At 35.6% G+C, this 18,444-nt stretch overlaps 1 protein-coding gene across 1 annotated transcript in view; it reads right to left on the bottom strand.

Moving 5' to 3' along the window:
• LOC150106600 (uncharacterized) overlaps positions 1-18,444 on the bottom strand; it is a 468,912-nt gene that overhangs the window by 44,961 nt on the left and 405,507 nt on the right. Inside the window, exon 17 of the mRNA XM_090393439.1 lies at positions 12,669-12,929. Within this exon, the coding sequence (XP_090249565.1) occupies positions 12,669-12,929 (261 nt within the window). The remainder of the gene's footprint in view (positions 1-12,668; positions 12,930-18,444) is intronic.

Genomic DNA, 18,444 nt, shown 5'->3' on the forward strand with positions numbered 1-18,444 from the left:
GGAGGAGGGAGCTGATCTTTCGTAGAACGGATAAGGGTAGCAAGTTTGCGGTGGGGCTTATATGCTGTGTGTAGGTTGTACTTTTTTAGAATCTTGGCTATTTTTTCGGATGTGCCATGGATGTAGGGTATGGTGATGGCATTTTTACAATCTTGTTGATGAGAAGGACGGGGAATGGGGGAGGAACTGACTATTTTTTTGATACTGTGTTCGCTGTAGCCATTGGAGAGGAAAGTGCTGTGTATATGGTTAAGCTCAGTAGTGAGGGCGGTTCCACTGGAACAAAGATTGTGGGCTCTCTTGGTAAGAGTTTTAATAATGCCATATTGTTGAGAGGGGTGGTGGTGGGAGAGTTTGTGAATGTATCTGCCTGTGTGTGTGTGTGTGTGTGTGTGTGTGTGTGTGGGTTTTCTGTATACAGTGAAGGCAAGTGTATCATCAGGCAGGCGTGTGACTAAGGTGTCTAGGAAGGGTAAACAATTGTTCTTTTCCTTTTCCATAGTAAACTGGATTCTTGGATGTAGGCTATTGAGATGACCAAGGAAGGAGTCTAACGTATCTGGGCCATGAGGCCAAATAGAAAACACATCATCTACATATCTCAGCCAGATAGAAGGTCTGAGTGGGGCTGAGTCTATGGCTCGTTTTTTGAAACCTTCCATATAGAAATTGCCAGGGGGGGGTGAAAGGGGGGGAACCCATGGCGGTTCCCTCTATTTGCTTGTAGATTTTGTTCTTCCAAGAGAAATACCCAGAGTTAACGGCAAAGGAAAAGAGATCTAAGATGTCAGAGGGAAAAATTTTTTCTAAGAGAGATAAGGTGTCAGTTAAGGGAATATTGGTAAGCAAAGAAGAGATATCAAAGCTTACCAATATGTCTGCATTATTCAAGGTTAAATTTTCTGTGAGGGCTTTAAAGTGGGTCGAGTTTTTTATATAGGAAGTGGACCTTCCGGTGAGGGGGGGGGGTCAGAGAGTTGGCCAGCTGTTTAGACAGTCTGTAGCAAGGTGCATTGGTGGCATCTACTATAGGCCTGAGTGGGCCACCAATTTGAACTTTGGACAGACAGGCAGATCAGCATCCATCTGCCTGGAGGAACACAAGTCTTACATCTGTAAACACAACTATGGCTATTCAGGCTTGGCTGACCATGTTTTGGACACCACCCACAGGGTATCATGGAAGAAAACCACCATGCTCTACCACAGCAAATTCAAGAAAGAGAGACTTTTCTTAGAAGCAGCAGCAGCTCTCAAAAACCAACCAAATCTTAATAAATACGGTTGCGTTAAGCTTCCAAAGATTTGGGAAACACTCATCACCAGAGGTCCCACCTTACATTCCAGGCCACCTACTACCGCCCTTAGAGGGCGCTCCACCTAGATAGGACTTTAGTGTCACCCACGTGGTTGGGCTTAGTATTGTATGATATTTGTGTGCATGTTACATTAATTGTTTTTGTAATCCCCGTAGATGTCCTAGTGACTAGGACGAAATATAGGAAGTATTAAATTCTATTTTAATTCTTTTTGAGTGTTGTAAAAAATCCATTAAGCCTCCAACATGATGTCCTCACAGCACTTAAGCCTCTACACACGAAATTTTTCAGAAGGATAATTTAAATATTCAAAACCCTTTCAATATTCTTAATTTTATTGTGTCCAATAATTTATCTTTCCCTAACTTTTCAATTGCTTTAAGAATACTATTAACCTTACCTGTTACTGTAGCGAGAGGTGAATGTTCCAAGTTAAAATTGATTAAAACCCACTTAAGAACAAGTATGTCACAAAAAAAGGCTTGTTAGTTTGGTGTTAATAGCTATTGAAAATAATGTATGTGCGGAATTAGACGTTAAGACCATTATTTCTAATTTTGTGAATATAAAATCAAGAACCTTAAAATTTAAAAAAAAAAAAAATTCAAGTATATTTATGTAATTTAATTTATTTTCTGTAAAGATGTTATTTTTTGAATACTTATATTAAATGTTCTAATTATTCCTGAATTCTTTTCTTATTTTCTCATCTATCTTAAGTTTCTTTTATTTTCCTAAAAGATAGTTCCACTTATAAAAATTATTAAAATTTTTTTACAAGTTACTAAGAATTTAGTAACTTGTAAAATGCAAGAATTTTTTAAACTTTAGTTCAAATAAATTTTAACTTTAATTAAAATTCATTTTAATTTTGTTAGCGATTCAGGTTGGTGAGAAGGCTATAATTTCTGTATCATTATATTCAACGATTAAAGTGAAGTGGCTTTATCAAAATTTGCTTTAACTTTTGAGATTTTTTTGAATATTCGGGTTTTTAATGATTATCCTGCCTAGTCAACAACCCCGGTTCGTTACATTTAGCGAACCAACATGTGGCTGTTCTGTCAAAATTTATTTAAGAAATTTCAAATAAGTTAAATTTTTATTATCGTAAAAGAACCACACATGCCAGGATCGTTACAGGGGCGCTTAAATAGAAATTGCATGTGGGCAGCAAAGACCCTACTGCCGGCACTGAGAATGGGTAACATTAATTGTAGCAACTGCCATTTATTACCAATTATGTGTTTCAAGAATTTCTTGTTTGTCTGACATTGTGTTGATGGTTTTAGTGCTGAGCAAATCTCATTTACATTTAAAGAGAAATAGAAACCATTAATATATTTAAAATATTCATACATGATCAGTGTTGTGATATGACTAGCCAAAAGCAACACAGTGAACATAATGCACATTCAAACCACGTTAATTTTCAAATGCTACTAATATCTTGTTTTATCGACAGTGTCTTTTTTATGTAACTTCCAAACTCATGAAAGATTGTAAACCTGCAGTACAGTACATTAGTACCATGGGAGGGATAGGTTTTATGTTCTATTTTTAATAATTTTATATATTTTTTAATTTATTTATTAATTTTTAATAATTCAGAATTCCTGCTCTAGAAGCTAAACTTATTGGCCAAATCAGCCTTGAGAATACATGCAATTTACAGCCAAAAAATACTAGTGGTGGTGGTGGGCAGCAGATGGCATTAGTATAGATGATGATGGTAGTTCGCTGTAGTTGGTGGATAAAGTGGTGCAAACGGAGAGTTGCAGAGCAGGAGTCCTCCCTCGATGAGTCTTTGGACTCATTGGAGGTGTTACGTAATAATAATAATATAACTCTTTACGCCACTTTAGACCTCCAATAAGCAGGGCAGTAGTGTTACGGGGGGGAGCACACATGATAACCACATAAGCAACCAAGCCGAGCACATATGTTACGTCAAAACACAGAAATAAGACTGCCAGGTCACAAGTTTTGCCTTCTTCAGGAATATGGAATATATTAATAATGTCCATTTCTCAGGAACTATAAATATGAGTGCAGGATCAGCAACAATGCTAATCAGATAAAGTAGCTCCATTCAGCCTATATCAGGGCTAACTGATATTATAACACAATAAATATTTTAAGAAATATGGGATACACAATTAAACTGACATAATTTGAATAAAATGGACTTCCACACAATAGAGGCTACAAGACCTCTTATAGTAGCATTTATTTAATGCATCTGTAGGCTGAGGTCAAGAGCAAAGTAGAATTTGACAGAATGTGCTGAACAATGCTCTATAGGAGAGCATGTGAGAGAGGTGTTATTAACTGACCACACTGATTTCTTTCAAATTGTATTTGAAAATCTAAATTGAAAATCTAATTTGAAAATCTAAAACAGTTTGAGAAGCGAGATATGATCTGGACTGTTAAGTTGAGCATTGTCAAGGGTAAGGTGTGAAGAACTAAGGTATTTTGCAAGAAAAAAAGACAAACTGTTTTAGACACATTGAAAGTGATTAGGTTGTTACTGCTCCATTGCAAGATGGCGTGGAGATCAATGTTTAGGGCACTTAATGTAGAAGACCTTGAAGCTTCAAGCATTTCAATGTTTGAGAACAGTGAGTGTTGTATGAATGTTATCAACAAACTGTGGATGGAGTATGAGGTCAGTGGGAAAAGGATGTTTAAGTATATGAGGAAAAGGACAGATGAAATAACAGAGCTCCGAAGAAACCTGCATTAATAGGAAAATTTGAAGAAAGAACACCTTCTATCACTATATGTAGTGAATAACTTCAGAGAAAACTGTCAAAGGGAGGAGGGTAGGTGGATCATAAGAAGCATTTGGCACTGAGAAGCCCTCAGTGCCAAACTGTATCAAATACCTTGGAAATGTTAAGTGCAATAGCGAAGCTTTCTCCAAATCTTTTTATGGATTTTCCTATAGTCACTAATTAGCTGACAGTTCTCCAGGTGTTGACGAAGGTCACCATTAATGACTTTCGCCATTAGAAAACACTGGGGTAAGAGCAATACAGACACTTATCACTCGTTTTGGAATTGGCTGTATATGGGTTTGCTTCCATGTAGGAGAATGCCAGTTGAATACAATATAGTGTATAGATGATAAAGAACAGGTTAGTTCAGAAGCACACATCTCTTGAGCAAAAATGGAGGAATTCTATCAAGACCACAAAACTTTTTCACTTATTTGTTTCATTTACTCCCTGTTGCGTATACATGCTGTGTTGTGCTCGGATGATGCAGATTCGAAATTCAGCAAAATATAAGCAGTTAATAAAACATCATTTTATAAAATAGTTTTTTTTTTTTTTGGTATCTGGGTTCTTCAAGATTCTTCAACTCTTTCCAGTCTCTAGCATAAAGTTCACAGGAGATATGTGATGCAATGTTATAGGTAAAGAAGGAAGTGATTTGCCTTGCTATCTATTTTGGATTGGATAAGAATAATGATGCTAGGCAATCAGTTTTGTTTTCAGATGATGTTGCAATATTGTCATTAGAGTGAGAAAGAGGTGGAAGCACAGAAAGGACAAAAGATGTACCCAACAGCTTTTGCAAGAGACCAGAAGGCAATTCGCACAGGTAGCAAATTTACAGAATTTTGCCCTTTCAAAAGTTTCATACTTATCCCAGTTAATGATGGATTTCCAAGTGTTGCAGGCCCGTGAATGAAGCTTTTAAATCAAACCATTTATGATATTCTCGGACTGTCCAGGCATACTTTTTGGAAAATCCTGGCATAACATGGATAATAGGATGAGAATTCTGAACAAAGTCGGGAATGATAGCCTTCATATACTAGATTTGGAGAATGGAAAGTGTTTTCTGACTCTGGAAAGGAGGAGTAAAAATCTCAGAAATCTTCCTACTTGGCATCATTGTAATGCCAAAAGTACACAAGGTTATGAATACTTAAGAGGAGGAAGTTTCACAAGAGATAAAACTTGGATGAGATTGTAATCTGAATTACCAAGAGGTGTGGTCACCTTGAGTGTACTATCTGGAAGGATAACTTAAGAAAAGATCCTGTGCGTTGGATGAGTGGAGAGGATTGTTAGAAATTCTGGTTGGGAGATAAACAAGAACAACTTGTTTTGGGTCATTGCTTAAAACAAATATCTCTGTTTCTCTTCCAGCTTGGTCGGTAAAATGGAAAAAAGGGAGCCAGTCATAGTGGTGGACATTAATCAACCAACAGATTTTGGGTTTGAATCCTGAAGTACCCGGACTCTAGTGGCAGTCATGGAAATGTTAAGAGAAATGGCACAAGTTTCTCCAAACCCTTCCATGGAATGTCACCAGAGGTAGATGATGTAGAACAGAGGTTCTATTCTGAATATAGCATTACAGAATGCACGGGTGATTATTGATTAACTTTGTCATCACCTGGAGATGACAATAAAGTTGCCTATTAATAACTATCTTCATTACCTTAATGTGGTATCTATGATAGATGACAACTTAGACAGAACCTGAATATTCTCATATACTCAAATGCTGGCTTAGATGTGTGGGTGTGCTTCTGTCCAAACAATAAGCCATGAATTCAAATACCATAGGTATAAACGTTTGTGAATGCCTTTCACAGTTGTAAATGAATTTCATTATCTACAGTGAAGCAATCACTCTTCTTATTGAAAGAATGAAGTGGCTTGGTTTCTAGGTCTACCACCTTTCATGTGTAGAATTCATATAAAAAGAGCAAATCAATATTTCCACACAAAATTTTAGTTGCTAATACAAACTACTACAGGTATAACAAAAAAAAGCATGTTTAGTAGCAGTACACTTTGAAGCTGAAAATGCGTTAACATACGAGGGTGGTTTGAAAAGTTCTCGGCCTAACAATGAAAAAACGAATTTATAATTTCAAAATTATTTTTATTTTTCAACGTAATCTCCCTTAAGACTAATACATTTATTCCAGCGATGCTCCAACACCATCCCATCCCTGTAGTGGTTCTCAGTAAGATCTGCAAAATACCCCTCTACAGCTGCAATCACCTATTGATTCGAAGAAAAACGCTGACCAGTTAGGTAGAGTTTTAGTTTGGGGAAGAGATAGAAGTCAGAGGATGCCAAATCTGGGGAATAGGGTGGATGTTCCAACAATTCACAGTGCATATCCCTTAATTTTCCCCACTGTGAAAACACCATTGTGGGCAGGTGCATTGTCCTGATGAAAGATGATTTTTTTCTTCTGCAAGCTGGATCTTTTCTCACGCACGAATTATTTTCCTCTAGTCTGGTTAAAAGATCAGAATAATATTCCCCAGTTATTGTTTTACCCATTTCAAGATAATTAATAAACAAAATGCGTTTAGCATCCCAAAACACTGATGCCATGACCTTTCCTGCTGATGGAACCGACTTTGTCTTCTTTGGCACTGAACAACCGGCTTCTATACACTGTTTTGACTGCTGTTTGGATTCTGCTGTGTAATGGTGAATCCAAGTCTCATCCATAGTGATAAATCGATGCACAAAATCAGTTTTATTCTTGTTAAAACGCTCCAAGCACTGCTCAGAGATTTTCATGCGAGTACGTTTTTGATCTGCTGTGAGCAAGCATGGCACCCATCTTGCATAAAGCTTTTTCATTTGCAATTCTTCATGCAAAATATATCCTACACGTTCTTTTGAAATGCCTGTAGTTTCGGCAATTTCATGCACTTTGACTGGCCAGTCATCCAATACTATATCGTGCACTTCATAAATGATTTCTGGTGTTGTTACAGTTTTTTGGACATCCTTCATGTGGATCATCTTCCAGGCTGGTATGTTTAAACTCGGCAGCACATTTCCTAATTGTCGAAAACGAAGGAGAAGAACGCCCATAAACTTTCATGAACTTCTAATTATCTTTTGCTGTTAAACCTTCTTTTATAAATTATTTTACAACCGCACGATACTACGATACTCAATTTTATCAATTTCAAGGACACTTTTGCTTCAGACAGCTGTATAAAACAAACTACTTGATAGAATGACTTACAATTTCACATGGCTATAAATGCCAACTTAGAAAACAAAAATCTTGCTGATAGTGTTGCCATCTATGGTCGACACCTAGAACTTTTTGGACCACCCTCATATCTGTGGTCTCTAGTCTTTGATGAAGTCCTTTACTTCTAAGCCAACTCTCAGATCCATAACTTAAAACTGGTTTCAACCACTGTCTTGTATACTGCTAGTTTGGTGTTTTGGTTAATTTTTATCTCATACCATATAATTGTATTCACGTGGCTCTAGTTTTACATATTCTGTTCTCTATTGCCAAATTTAATTTCCCATCTTTACTAAAACTTGTGCTTAAATAGTGAAATATTTTACTTGTTCTACAAGCTCTCCATTGGGAATACAATTGAGTTTTTATGTTCCCATCAAAACTATTTCCATAGTTTTGGTCTTTTTATTGCTGATTTTCATGCCAAATTTGTTACAGCTGTTATTCAATTTAGCCAGAGAACACTGGAGACTTGCACTAGATGTATTTAGAAGTACATCATCATCTGCATAAAGCAAAGACTTAAGTTTGACATCTCATCTCCAATCCAATATCAGGTTTAATACCACTTTCTATCATAGTGCAATCCATATAAATGATGGATAAGAGTGGAGATAATGTGCATCATTGTCTTATACCTGATTTTACATCAAATCATCTTCCTGTATTCCCTTTAATTCTAACTACTGAGTGACAATTTGAATATAGACAATGTATTGTCTGTATAATGTTCCATTTACCCAATATAACTGTTTTGAAAATCTGTTTTCAAAATAAAACTGTTTTTGAAAATAAAAGTGTTTTGAAAATCTTTTCTTTGGGTGGCTTGTTGTATGCCTTTTTTTAGATCTACAAAACTTAAGTACAGATCCTTGTCATATTCCTATGATGGGAATATAATAAGATGGAAACTATAAGAGCTCTACTCCAATCTTCTGAAATTCAACCTTCTGACCAAGCCCTCTGAATTATGCAGGTAGCTACTACAAAACTTCTGCATTCAATATTTGAGCACTTCTGGCCAAATATTATCGACTCCAGCTGCTTTTCCCTCTTTCAAGCTCTTGATAGCTTTTCGACCTCAAGTATATATATGTACTCCAGTTTATACTCCTCTTCAATATTTTCTACTACTGCTCTGTCACTACTTGTTTCTTTTAACAGTCTTTCAAAGTAATTACTCCAGCCATCTAGGATATTCTTATCTTCAGTTTACAATTCACCTTAATCATTTTTGATTTCTTTTATGGTACTCCTTCCCTCCATTTCTAAGCTTCTTCAATAGCCTCCAGAACATTTTGTCATCTTCTTGATATTCACCCTCTATATTTCTACTGAAATTTTCCCATGACATTTATTTAGCCACTTTTACACATAACTTAGTGCTCGCATTTTGCTCTGTATTCTTTTAGGGCATTTGTCAACTTATTTGCTAGGAACTTTTGGGATGCTTTCTTCTTTTCCCAGACCTGCTTCTTCAACTTCTTGTGTCTCCACCATGGTGTTCCTGTTTTTCTATCCTGGAAGACAACTTTACCACATGCCTCCCTAGCTAAATTAATCAATGTTTTCTTTAGAGCTTGCCATTGAGAATTCAAGGTTTGGTTCTTATTTTAAAACTGTTTAATTTTTTTTTCTTTAATGATGTTTATAGAGAATGCTGATGCAGGATACTCTTGTATCCTGGTTGTTGAAAGTTTTTCCACTTGGTTATACTATACATTAAAGACACCAAGAAATTAGATACTTGGTTTAATCCTTTATCCAAGTATAAGCAAATACAGTTTGCGTGCCTGAAGTATTTTCAGGACTGGGACAACTTGTGGTAAAGGTGGCATGACTTCACATCACTTGCAGACATGTATAATGCTATGCATTATGAGAAGGGTCACTACCCAGACCAGTTTTGACCTTCATTGAAGTCTCATCAGTGGGAGCCAGACCCAGAGGTGATACCAAGGATGAAGTAATGCAAAAGTCATATTTTCATATACAAGTTGCTTTAAAAGGTGCCACACCTTATTATTATAATACTCTGAATTAGAGATAGCTAGTTGTCGAAAGTTTTTCCACTTGGTTATACTATAAATTAAAGATACCAAGAAATTATATACTTTGTTTAATCCTTTATCCAAGTGTAAGCAAACACAGTTTGCACCCGAAGTATTTTCAAGACTGGGGAAACTCGTGGTCAAGGTGGTATGACTTCATTGATGAGACCTCAATAAAGGGCAAAACCGGTCTGGGTAATGACCCTTCACATAATGCATAGCATTATACATGTCCTCAAGGAGATGTGCTTTGCATTATGGGATACTAAGGCAAGTGATGTGAAATCATACCACCTTTACCATGAGTTGCCCCAGTCCTGAAAATACTTCAAGTGCAAAGTGTGTTTGCTTACACTTGGATAAAGGATTAAACCAAGTACAGTCGATTTCATTTAATTGGGCCACTGGTTAATTGGGGCAGCCGCTTTTTTGGGCCAAATCTCAAAGAACGGAAACCAAACCAACATATTAATACATAATTCAAATGCTTACTTGGGACAGTAGCTGAAAAGGAATTTAGCAATTTTTGATATATTTTATGAATTTTTCGAAAATATGGCAACACTACGTACACTAATATTTGGCAACACTAGCGTGATGCAAATAAGTTATCTTTCGTCGTGCGTCTGGCAAGTACGCGTCTGCTTAAGAATCTACCCTTACTATATACTGTACCTAGCGATATCGATTTATTGTATCAGTTTTATTTAAAATTTTTAAATCTTTGCCAAGATACCAAGAAATGATTTTACACTTTCAAGTAAAATTGTTTTGCTGGATAAAATTAAAAGCCAGCCATTAAATACAAGCCATCATAGACGTGCTGATATAACTGGTGTACCAAAATCTACCATAGCGAGTCTCCTACAACAAGAAAATCAACTGCATGAAGAGTGGACATAACAGAAAGAAATTCCAGGAACATCCAAAAGAAAGCGTGATGGAAAGGATCCAGAAGTCGAAGAAGCATTAGATCAATGGTTTTCTATAGTTAGCAGGCGAGGCATGAATATCAGCGGCCCAGTGTTGAAGGCAAAGTCAGAGGAGATCACTAAAAAGCTGGACCACAACGATTTTAAAGCAACTGCTGGTTGGTTGTCTCGATGGAAAGCGAGACACAATATCAAATTTAAAAAAGCGCACGGCAAAAAGGGCAGTGCAGACAATGTAAGTGCTGAACAATGGCAAAATACTAAAATCCTTACTTTTTTAGAGAATTTCTGTTCAGATGATATTTACAACGCCGATGAAACTGGCCTCTATTATCGAGCTATGCCAGATGGCTCCCTGTGTTATAAGCACATTGCACTGTCAGGGTATAAAAGGGCAATGGACCGCATTACTGTGTTATGCTGTGCAAAAATGTCGGGTATGGACAAACGAAAACTACTAATTGTAGGAAAAAAATGCTAAGTCTCGATGCTTTAAGAAGTTAAGAATAGAGAGTTTACCAGTAGAGTACCATGCCAATAGTAATGCGTGGATGACTTCTAAAATTTTTTGGAATTGGCTTACGAGTTGGGACGTAGAATTACAACGTAAGCAGAGGAAAATTTTGTTGCTTCTCAATAATTGTGCTGCACACCCTCATTTAGATAATCTAAAAAATATAAGGCTAGAATTTCTTCCTCCTAATACAACATCCTTAGTGCAACCAATGGACATGGGGATAATAAAAAATTTAAAGACGTTGTATCGAGGAAACTTGGTTAATTACATACTGGAATCCATTGATGAAAACTATTAACAAGTTCATCAACAGCAAGAGAGAGATCAGTGCAAAAATTTCCATTTTGCAAGCAATACAGTTTGTCTCTGACAGTTGGTGAGTTATAAAAAGCAGCACAATATTCTTGAAATTTTGAGTAGTGATGAAAATGAAGACATACTGCAAGCTCCTGTCATGAATAATGAAGAATTTTCAACAATAGATGACAATTTACCATGTTACGATGAAAACTTTGAAGATGCAATTGTTGAAGTCATTAAATTCAAACGTCAAATTTTGACAAAGAATGCGATGATGAGGATGATGACCCACCTGTGCTTGTAACTAATCGTGAGGCCAAAAAATTTATAGTCTGGTTACAGCGTTATTTTATGCAGGAAGCTAATGAAAGAAGCCCTACATCTGCACTGAAATTTTCTCAAGTTCTACAAAATCTGCGCTGATTTTGTAGAACTGCAAAATTTCAAACGCAAAAGACTGACTACACTTGATGCATTTTTGCAGAATTAAAATTTGAAATTGTAAAAGTTATCATGTATGCATTATTTTTTCTGCACAATTTATAGTTCAAATATTTTCTGTATTTTGGTTTAACAAACCATTAAAATAGGTACCTAATTATTATTTTTTTTACCTACTTATTCATTTACCTGCATATTACATATTTTATTTTAGAATTTATTATTAGTTCATTTAATTGGGGCAGCTGCTTAATTGGGTCAAAATGGATTAGTCCCAACATGTCCCATTTAAGCGGAATCAACTGTATATAATTTCTTAGTATCTTTAATTTATACTCTTGTATCCTGAATCAGCATGAAAATGACATCCACAATGACATAGTCAATGTGGCTTTATTTATTTCTTGTGTCTTCTCTCCATGTGAACTAGTGGATATCGTTATGTTGGAAAATGGTGTTCATAATGATTAGTTTGTATCATGGGCAGAAATCCAGCAGATATTAACCATTATTATTAGCCTTGCTCTTTTCTCCAAATTTTCCCAAAGCATTTCTATATGCCTGAAAGGATTCCTTTCCCACTTTGCTGTTTAGATCTCCAATAAGGATCACTTTTTCCATTTTCTATATGTTAGCTGCCTGCCCTAATGAGTGAAAAAATTGCTCCACTTCTTCCTTAGAAGTTTCTGTGGGACTATAGACACAAATAAATTTTGTTGTCCATTTTCATCATTTTGAAGTTTGCCCACATAACTCTACTTGAAACTACCATTCAATCTAGAAGTTTATCTCTGTGTTTGGTTAGAAATGTTGAATACTGTTGCTACTGCTCCATTCCTTATGTTAAAAACCTAAGTGTCATTATGCGATTACAAAACCCATCTTCTAAGCATTTTAAACATTTTATGCAAATATTTTATGTGCATTCAATCCTTAGCACATGTTCAAGAAACAAGTAGATTTCAGAATTTGTTTTAATAAAAAAGAACAAAAATGAAAAATTTATTTTTATGAAAAAAAGAGCAGAAATCAAGTTATTCATTAAAAGCAATAATTTATTATAGAACTTACCAGAATGTGTTTCAACATATAAATGAGAAGCTGATATTCTTAGCTCTTCTTCACAAACTGGTGGAAAATGATTGTAAGATGTTAAATCAGCATGGAGTCTTTCATCAATTACAGGTGGAGAATATTCTTTGTTCTGTTTCCTAGTATGGTAAATAATTATAACCCAAACAAGAGATGTTCCTACTACACAACAAACAACAGCAATAATTATAATACCAGTTGATGTGCTGTCTTCAAAACTGACTCCTCCTGGTGGAATGGCTATAAAAGAATAAATATCTATCACTTTTATTCATTATAATAATATGCAAAGATTTTCAGTAACAAACAAAATAACCTTTATTATTATTATTACATTTATGGCTATTTTGCCTTCTTCTGTTTAGGATTGCCCCTGTTTAAATGTCATTGGCTTTTTACTCACGGATTATTAGGGCATTGTAGATGTATATTTACCAATAAATATATGTAGCATAAAGGAAGAGAAATTTGCACATACCTTTTTCTGGGTGCTGTGGCTTTTCTTCTTTCAGTGATGTCCAAACTACTGTGTGTGTGTTGGGGGGGGGGGGGAGGCAATGTGGGAGAATTAAAATAGAAATGGAAAAAAAACGGATTTTTTTTAATAATATATATATATATACATATATATTATAAGGGATGGCCAGAGCATTTTTTTATATTTATATAGGGTGAAAGGGGTTGAAAACAGCAACTGATTTTTAGGGGGGGGGGGGGGGGGAAAGGGGGGTTGACGGGGTGCGGTCTGTCGTCTGAAAACATGGAGGAAGTGGATGCTATGTCAGGTCAGGTAGGTGCTTCTGCTTTTGAAGTGTTTGTGTTATCGCCTATTGGTCAGGATTGTGATCTCAATTTTATGTTGTGAAGCTTCCAAACCTCGGAGATTATGTAGGGCCTGTGTACGTTGATAGAGTTCGTATCACATTTTATGGCTATTGTTTCCGATATTCTAAGCATTGTTTCATTGTCTTGTCTGTCTACTATCATGGCCTTGTCGATCTGCGGGGTATGTTTTTTTTCAGTGGCGTGAACAGCTATTTCCATTTTTCCTGTGCTTTGAATTCGATTTTTCTTTTTGATGTTGTGTTTTTTAGTGTTTAAATGTTCTGGATTAGCGATGTTACAATCGCGGAAGTGTTCTTGTAGTCTTGTCCATACAGACCTGATGGTGGAACCTATGTAGGTGATATCACAGTTTTTTTGGCAGGGAAATTTATAGACTACGTTGTGGTGTTCAAATATTTCTTTTTGTGTGTGAGATTTAGTGGGTTTTAGGAGATTTGCTAATTTTTGGTTTGTGGTGAATACCAGTTTGTAGTCAGCATGTTTGAAGATATATTTATAGGCTTTGTATGTGTTTTGGGTGTATGGTAGTTTCATAATTTTTTGTGTTAGGAAGTTTGTTTTTGGTACTAGGATTGTTTTGGCGGTTTTTGGCCATCTTGTTTGCGTAATTTATTAGTTGTGTAGGATAGTTGCGATTTTTGAAGATCTGTGTTAGTTTTTTTATTTGTGTTTAGATTACTCTGATTGGTTGAAAATTTGTACACATTTATGAATTGTGATAAGATGACTGATTTTTTAACGGAATATGGATAGTATGAGTGGAAATGGAGGTAGTTTCCAATATGTGAGGGTTTGTGGTAAGTTTCATGGCTATTTTGTTGTGTGTTCTGGTTAATGTCAAGTTTAAGAAATTGATGGATTTGTTCTGTTCAGTTTCTATGGTGAGTTTTAGTCTGTTGCTGTAACTGTTTAGGGACGCTTTTAAGGTGGTGGTGTGTGTAGGATTCATCATCAATAAGCAATCCTGCTAAGGATTGCTTATTGATAATTACATCGATATCGATAACAAAATATCCAAAACTGGCAGGATCGGAAATAACTTTATATGGATTAACTGAGATAGCCAGATCACCCAATTAGCATGATCCAAACAATATTCAAGCTAATTTCAACTTATAAATTTAAAAGTTCTGTTAAACATATAACAATTGAAAAAAATACTGCAGATTAGAAAGTTTATTTTTCTAATATTTTGTTATCGATATCGATAATTACATCGATATCGATAACAAAATATCCAAAACTGGCAGGATCGGAAATAACTTTATATGGATTAACTGAGATAGCCAGATCACCCAATTAGCATGATCCAAACAATATTCAAGCTAATTTCAACTTATAAATTTAAAAGTTCTGTTAAACATATAACAATTGAAAAAAATACTGCAGATTAGAAAGTTTATTTTTCACTTGGTTAGACTATAATACATTTAGTTTAATCCTTTATCCAAGTGTGAGCAAAGTTTGCACCTGAAAGTATCTTCAGGACTGGGGTAAGGTGGTACAACACCAGGCAACTCGTTGCAAAGGTGGAGCAAGCTGACATCACTCCTATCTCAGTATCTCCCATAATGCAAAACACATCTCCTTGCGGATATGTATAATGTTATGCATTAAGGGAAGGGCCACTACCCAGACTAGTTTCGACCTTTATTGAGGTCTCTTCAGTGGGAGCCTAGCCCAAGTGGAGATACCAGGCAGAAGCATTAGCAAGGTCATCTCTACCTATAGGAGTTGCCAGATACTTTCAGGCGCAAACTTTGTTTGCTCACACTTGGATAAAGGATTAAACTAAATTTATTATAGTCTAACCAAGTGAAAAATAAACTTTCAACATCTTTCTCGAAATCCAGAGTAATTTAATAAAAAGGTGGCACACCGTTTGGCAACTCCTATAGGTAGAGATGACCTTGCTAATGCTTCTGCCTGGTATCTCCACTTGGGCCTGGCTCCCACTGAAGAGACCTCAATAAAGGTCGAAACTAGTCTGGGTAGTGGCCCTTCCCTTAATGCATAACATTATACATATCTGCAAGGAGATGCGTTTTGCATTATGGGAGATACTGAGATAGGAGTGATGTTAGCTCCCTCCACCTTTGCAACGAGTTGCACCACCTTACCCCAGTCCTGAAGATACTTTCAGGCGCAAACTTTGTTTGCTCACACTTGGATAAAGGATTAAACTAAATTTATTATACTGCAGATTAGATATGAGCTTTCTAAGGAAAATCAGGATACTGAATAGATGGCATTGCTGGCGAGAAGAGCTAATGTAAAGTAGTATGGTCATTAAAACAGAATAGTAGCAAAACAGGTATTTGATGCCCAGATGGAAGGAAAAGACCAAAGAAAGACCAAATACCAAATGACAAATACCAGATTTAAATTGGAAGAAAACTGCTGATAGGAAAAAAAAAAGTAATAATATATTGGTGTCCAAAAGCTAAGGACAAACTACATTTTTACCTGGATATGAAAAAATTTTCAAGACTACAGCCAAATGTGGACATATTTATTGCCAGCATACTAATAAATTATATTAAACAAAAAATGTGTTATAAATTTCATACAAATTAAATTGCAATATGTTTTTATCAAAAGTTATAAATTTCCTAAGGATGTAGTTGAGGAATTAATGTACAGTGCTACAAAAAAGATCTCTCTCTCTCTCTCTCTCTCTCTCTCTACTGTGTCCCAAACGTGTTCTACGGGTTGAGATCTGGGTAGCATGCTGTCACTCGATTAATATCCTCGGTCTACAGAAGTATCTCCACTGCTTATGTACAATGTGGTGTGACATCATCATCCATGCAAATTTTGTTACAATGTCGTACACCAGTCATAGTCCCTTTTTTCCCCAAGCACTTGTAGATTGGTGCATCCATTAAATGTAATGCCTCCCCACACTGCCATATCTATCCCTTTCAAGAACATTCTTGCGATGGTAAGCAGTACCACTTTTACACCAGATCAGGTGTCATCTAGATTAAAATGACTAAAGACTAAAATGACTCTCATCTGTAAAGAGTACATTAGACCATTGGCATCTTGTCCAATTTTTATGAATACAACACCACTGAAAACCTACTCAACAATGAGCTATTCATTAAAGGATGCAGACTATAGGCCTACTTGTTGCAGATGTCTTGCCACAGTTTATCAAGATATCTGTGTGCCTGTGCTTGAATATAGCTGCCTTGCAATCTGACCTGCCATGGTACATCAATTACGTTTCGCTGTTATAACCAAAAACTTCATGCTCCATGGTAGAATGAGAGACACCTCTTATCCAATGTCTGGAACACATTCCATTTATTTGAAATGTTTCCCAGAGCCTGGATATAACACCAAGTGAGATTCTAAACTCTATGACAATATCAGTAATTCTGCGGCTTTCTTCAAGCTTTCTAATAATTTTTCCCTGCGTGAAATCATCTAGATGATGTCTTTGAGACATTACAAGACATCCAAGTTTGCAACTTTATTCCTTCATGAAAAAAAAGCTTCCTACAAACACAATTTGTTTAGTGCAGCCTTATATCCGCTGAGCCACTGTGTGATCCCTTTTGCATGCGATTCGAAATTTTGAATGGTACCCGTTTTCTACTCGAAATCATCAGTTATACAAATTGTCACAAGCTGATTCATCTGCATTTGTGGTTGTAATATTCAGAAATTGTGTTCATTCTTAAGTTTTGGACACCAGTGTATAAACTTATTTGTGCAATAATATCATAGCACACTCCTTGAAGATACACAGCAGAAAACAATATATGTGCATGCACATGTATAAACTGGCCATTTGCTCCTTGTTTTTGCTCTGAAGATTCCAATATAAACTGTTTGTGAAATACATAATTAATAACTAGAAATTTGTTTTATAACCTGTTATCACCAGTTTACTTTATCCTAATAACTCTCTTGGACATGAGTTGAAAAAACTGCATTAATATAAAAAAAAAAAAAAAAATTGTTGCACTCAGACATTTAAAATGAAATGTACTTAGTGTGCCTATATACATCTTAAAAATAAATGTTACAGATTTTAAAAATTTTCGATCTATACATTTTTTATGGCTAACTAGTTTAAAAAATCACTCACCAGGATGAAGTGATTTAGTTACCGATTTGAAACATTTTACAAAGTTATTTTTTAATGGCATACTACACTATTTCCATGTACACTATGTTCCAAATTTACCACCAAAATTTATGTCGTCTGCTTTACATAGCATTTTGCTGATCATATCTCGTGCAATTGTTTACCTTACTTTTTTATTTTAAATTATTTTCCTAACGTTTAATTATGAGTAAAAGAATTAGTGAGCAATAAATAGAAGTGTGAAAATGATTCGAAAAGTAATCCTGATTAGAAGCAAAACTTGAAATAATAAAGAAAAATGAACAAGGCGAGTCCAGAGCGAAGATAGGACAAGAACACAAAAATGGGTGAATCAACTGCTGAATACAAAGAGAAAGGTAAGGCTGCTTCAAGTTTATCATGCATGCACTCGAAATCAAAGTATTATAATGTTTGAATTAGAGAGACTTCTTTTTACATGGATCGAAGATTTCGATCCATGTAAAAAGAAGTAAAAAAAACACTAAACACTGGCCTTATTAAATCGAAAGCATTGTCTCTTTGTAACCTGGAAAGAAAGGGCTATCAATGATGGAAAAGAAGAAGAATTCCACATTAGTGCTGGGTGATTTGAACATTTCAAAAAGTGAAATAGCCTACATAATGTTCTAATCACAGGCGAAGCTGCAAATGCAGATAAGGAGATATCCAGAGCTTTTGAAGAAAATTGTGTAAGAAGGGGACTATTGTGATCAACAAATATTTAATGTCGATGAAACCGGCCTTTTTTTGGAAGCGAATGCCTTACAAGACTTTTCTAGCAAAATT

Source organism: Typopeltis vanoorti, chromosome 5, assembly GCF_054136105.1.
Source record: "Typopeltis vanoorti isolate ZY-2024b chromosome 5, IOZ_Tvanoo_1.0, whole genome shotgun sequence".
Classification (NCBI taxonomy): Eukaryota; Metazoa; Arthropoda; class Arachnida; order Uropygi; family Thelyphonidae; genus Typopeltis; species Typopeltis vanoorti.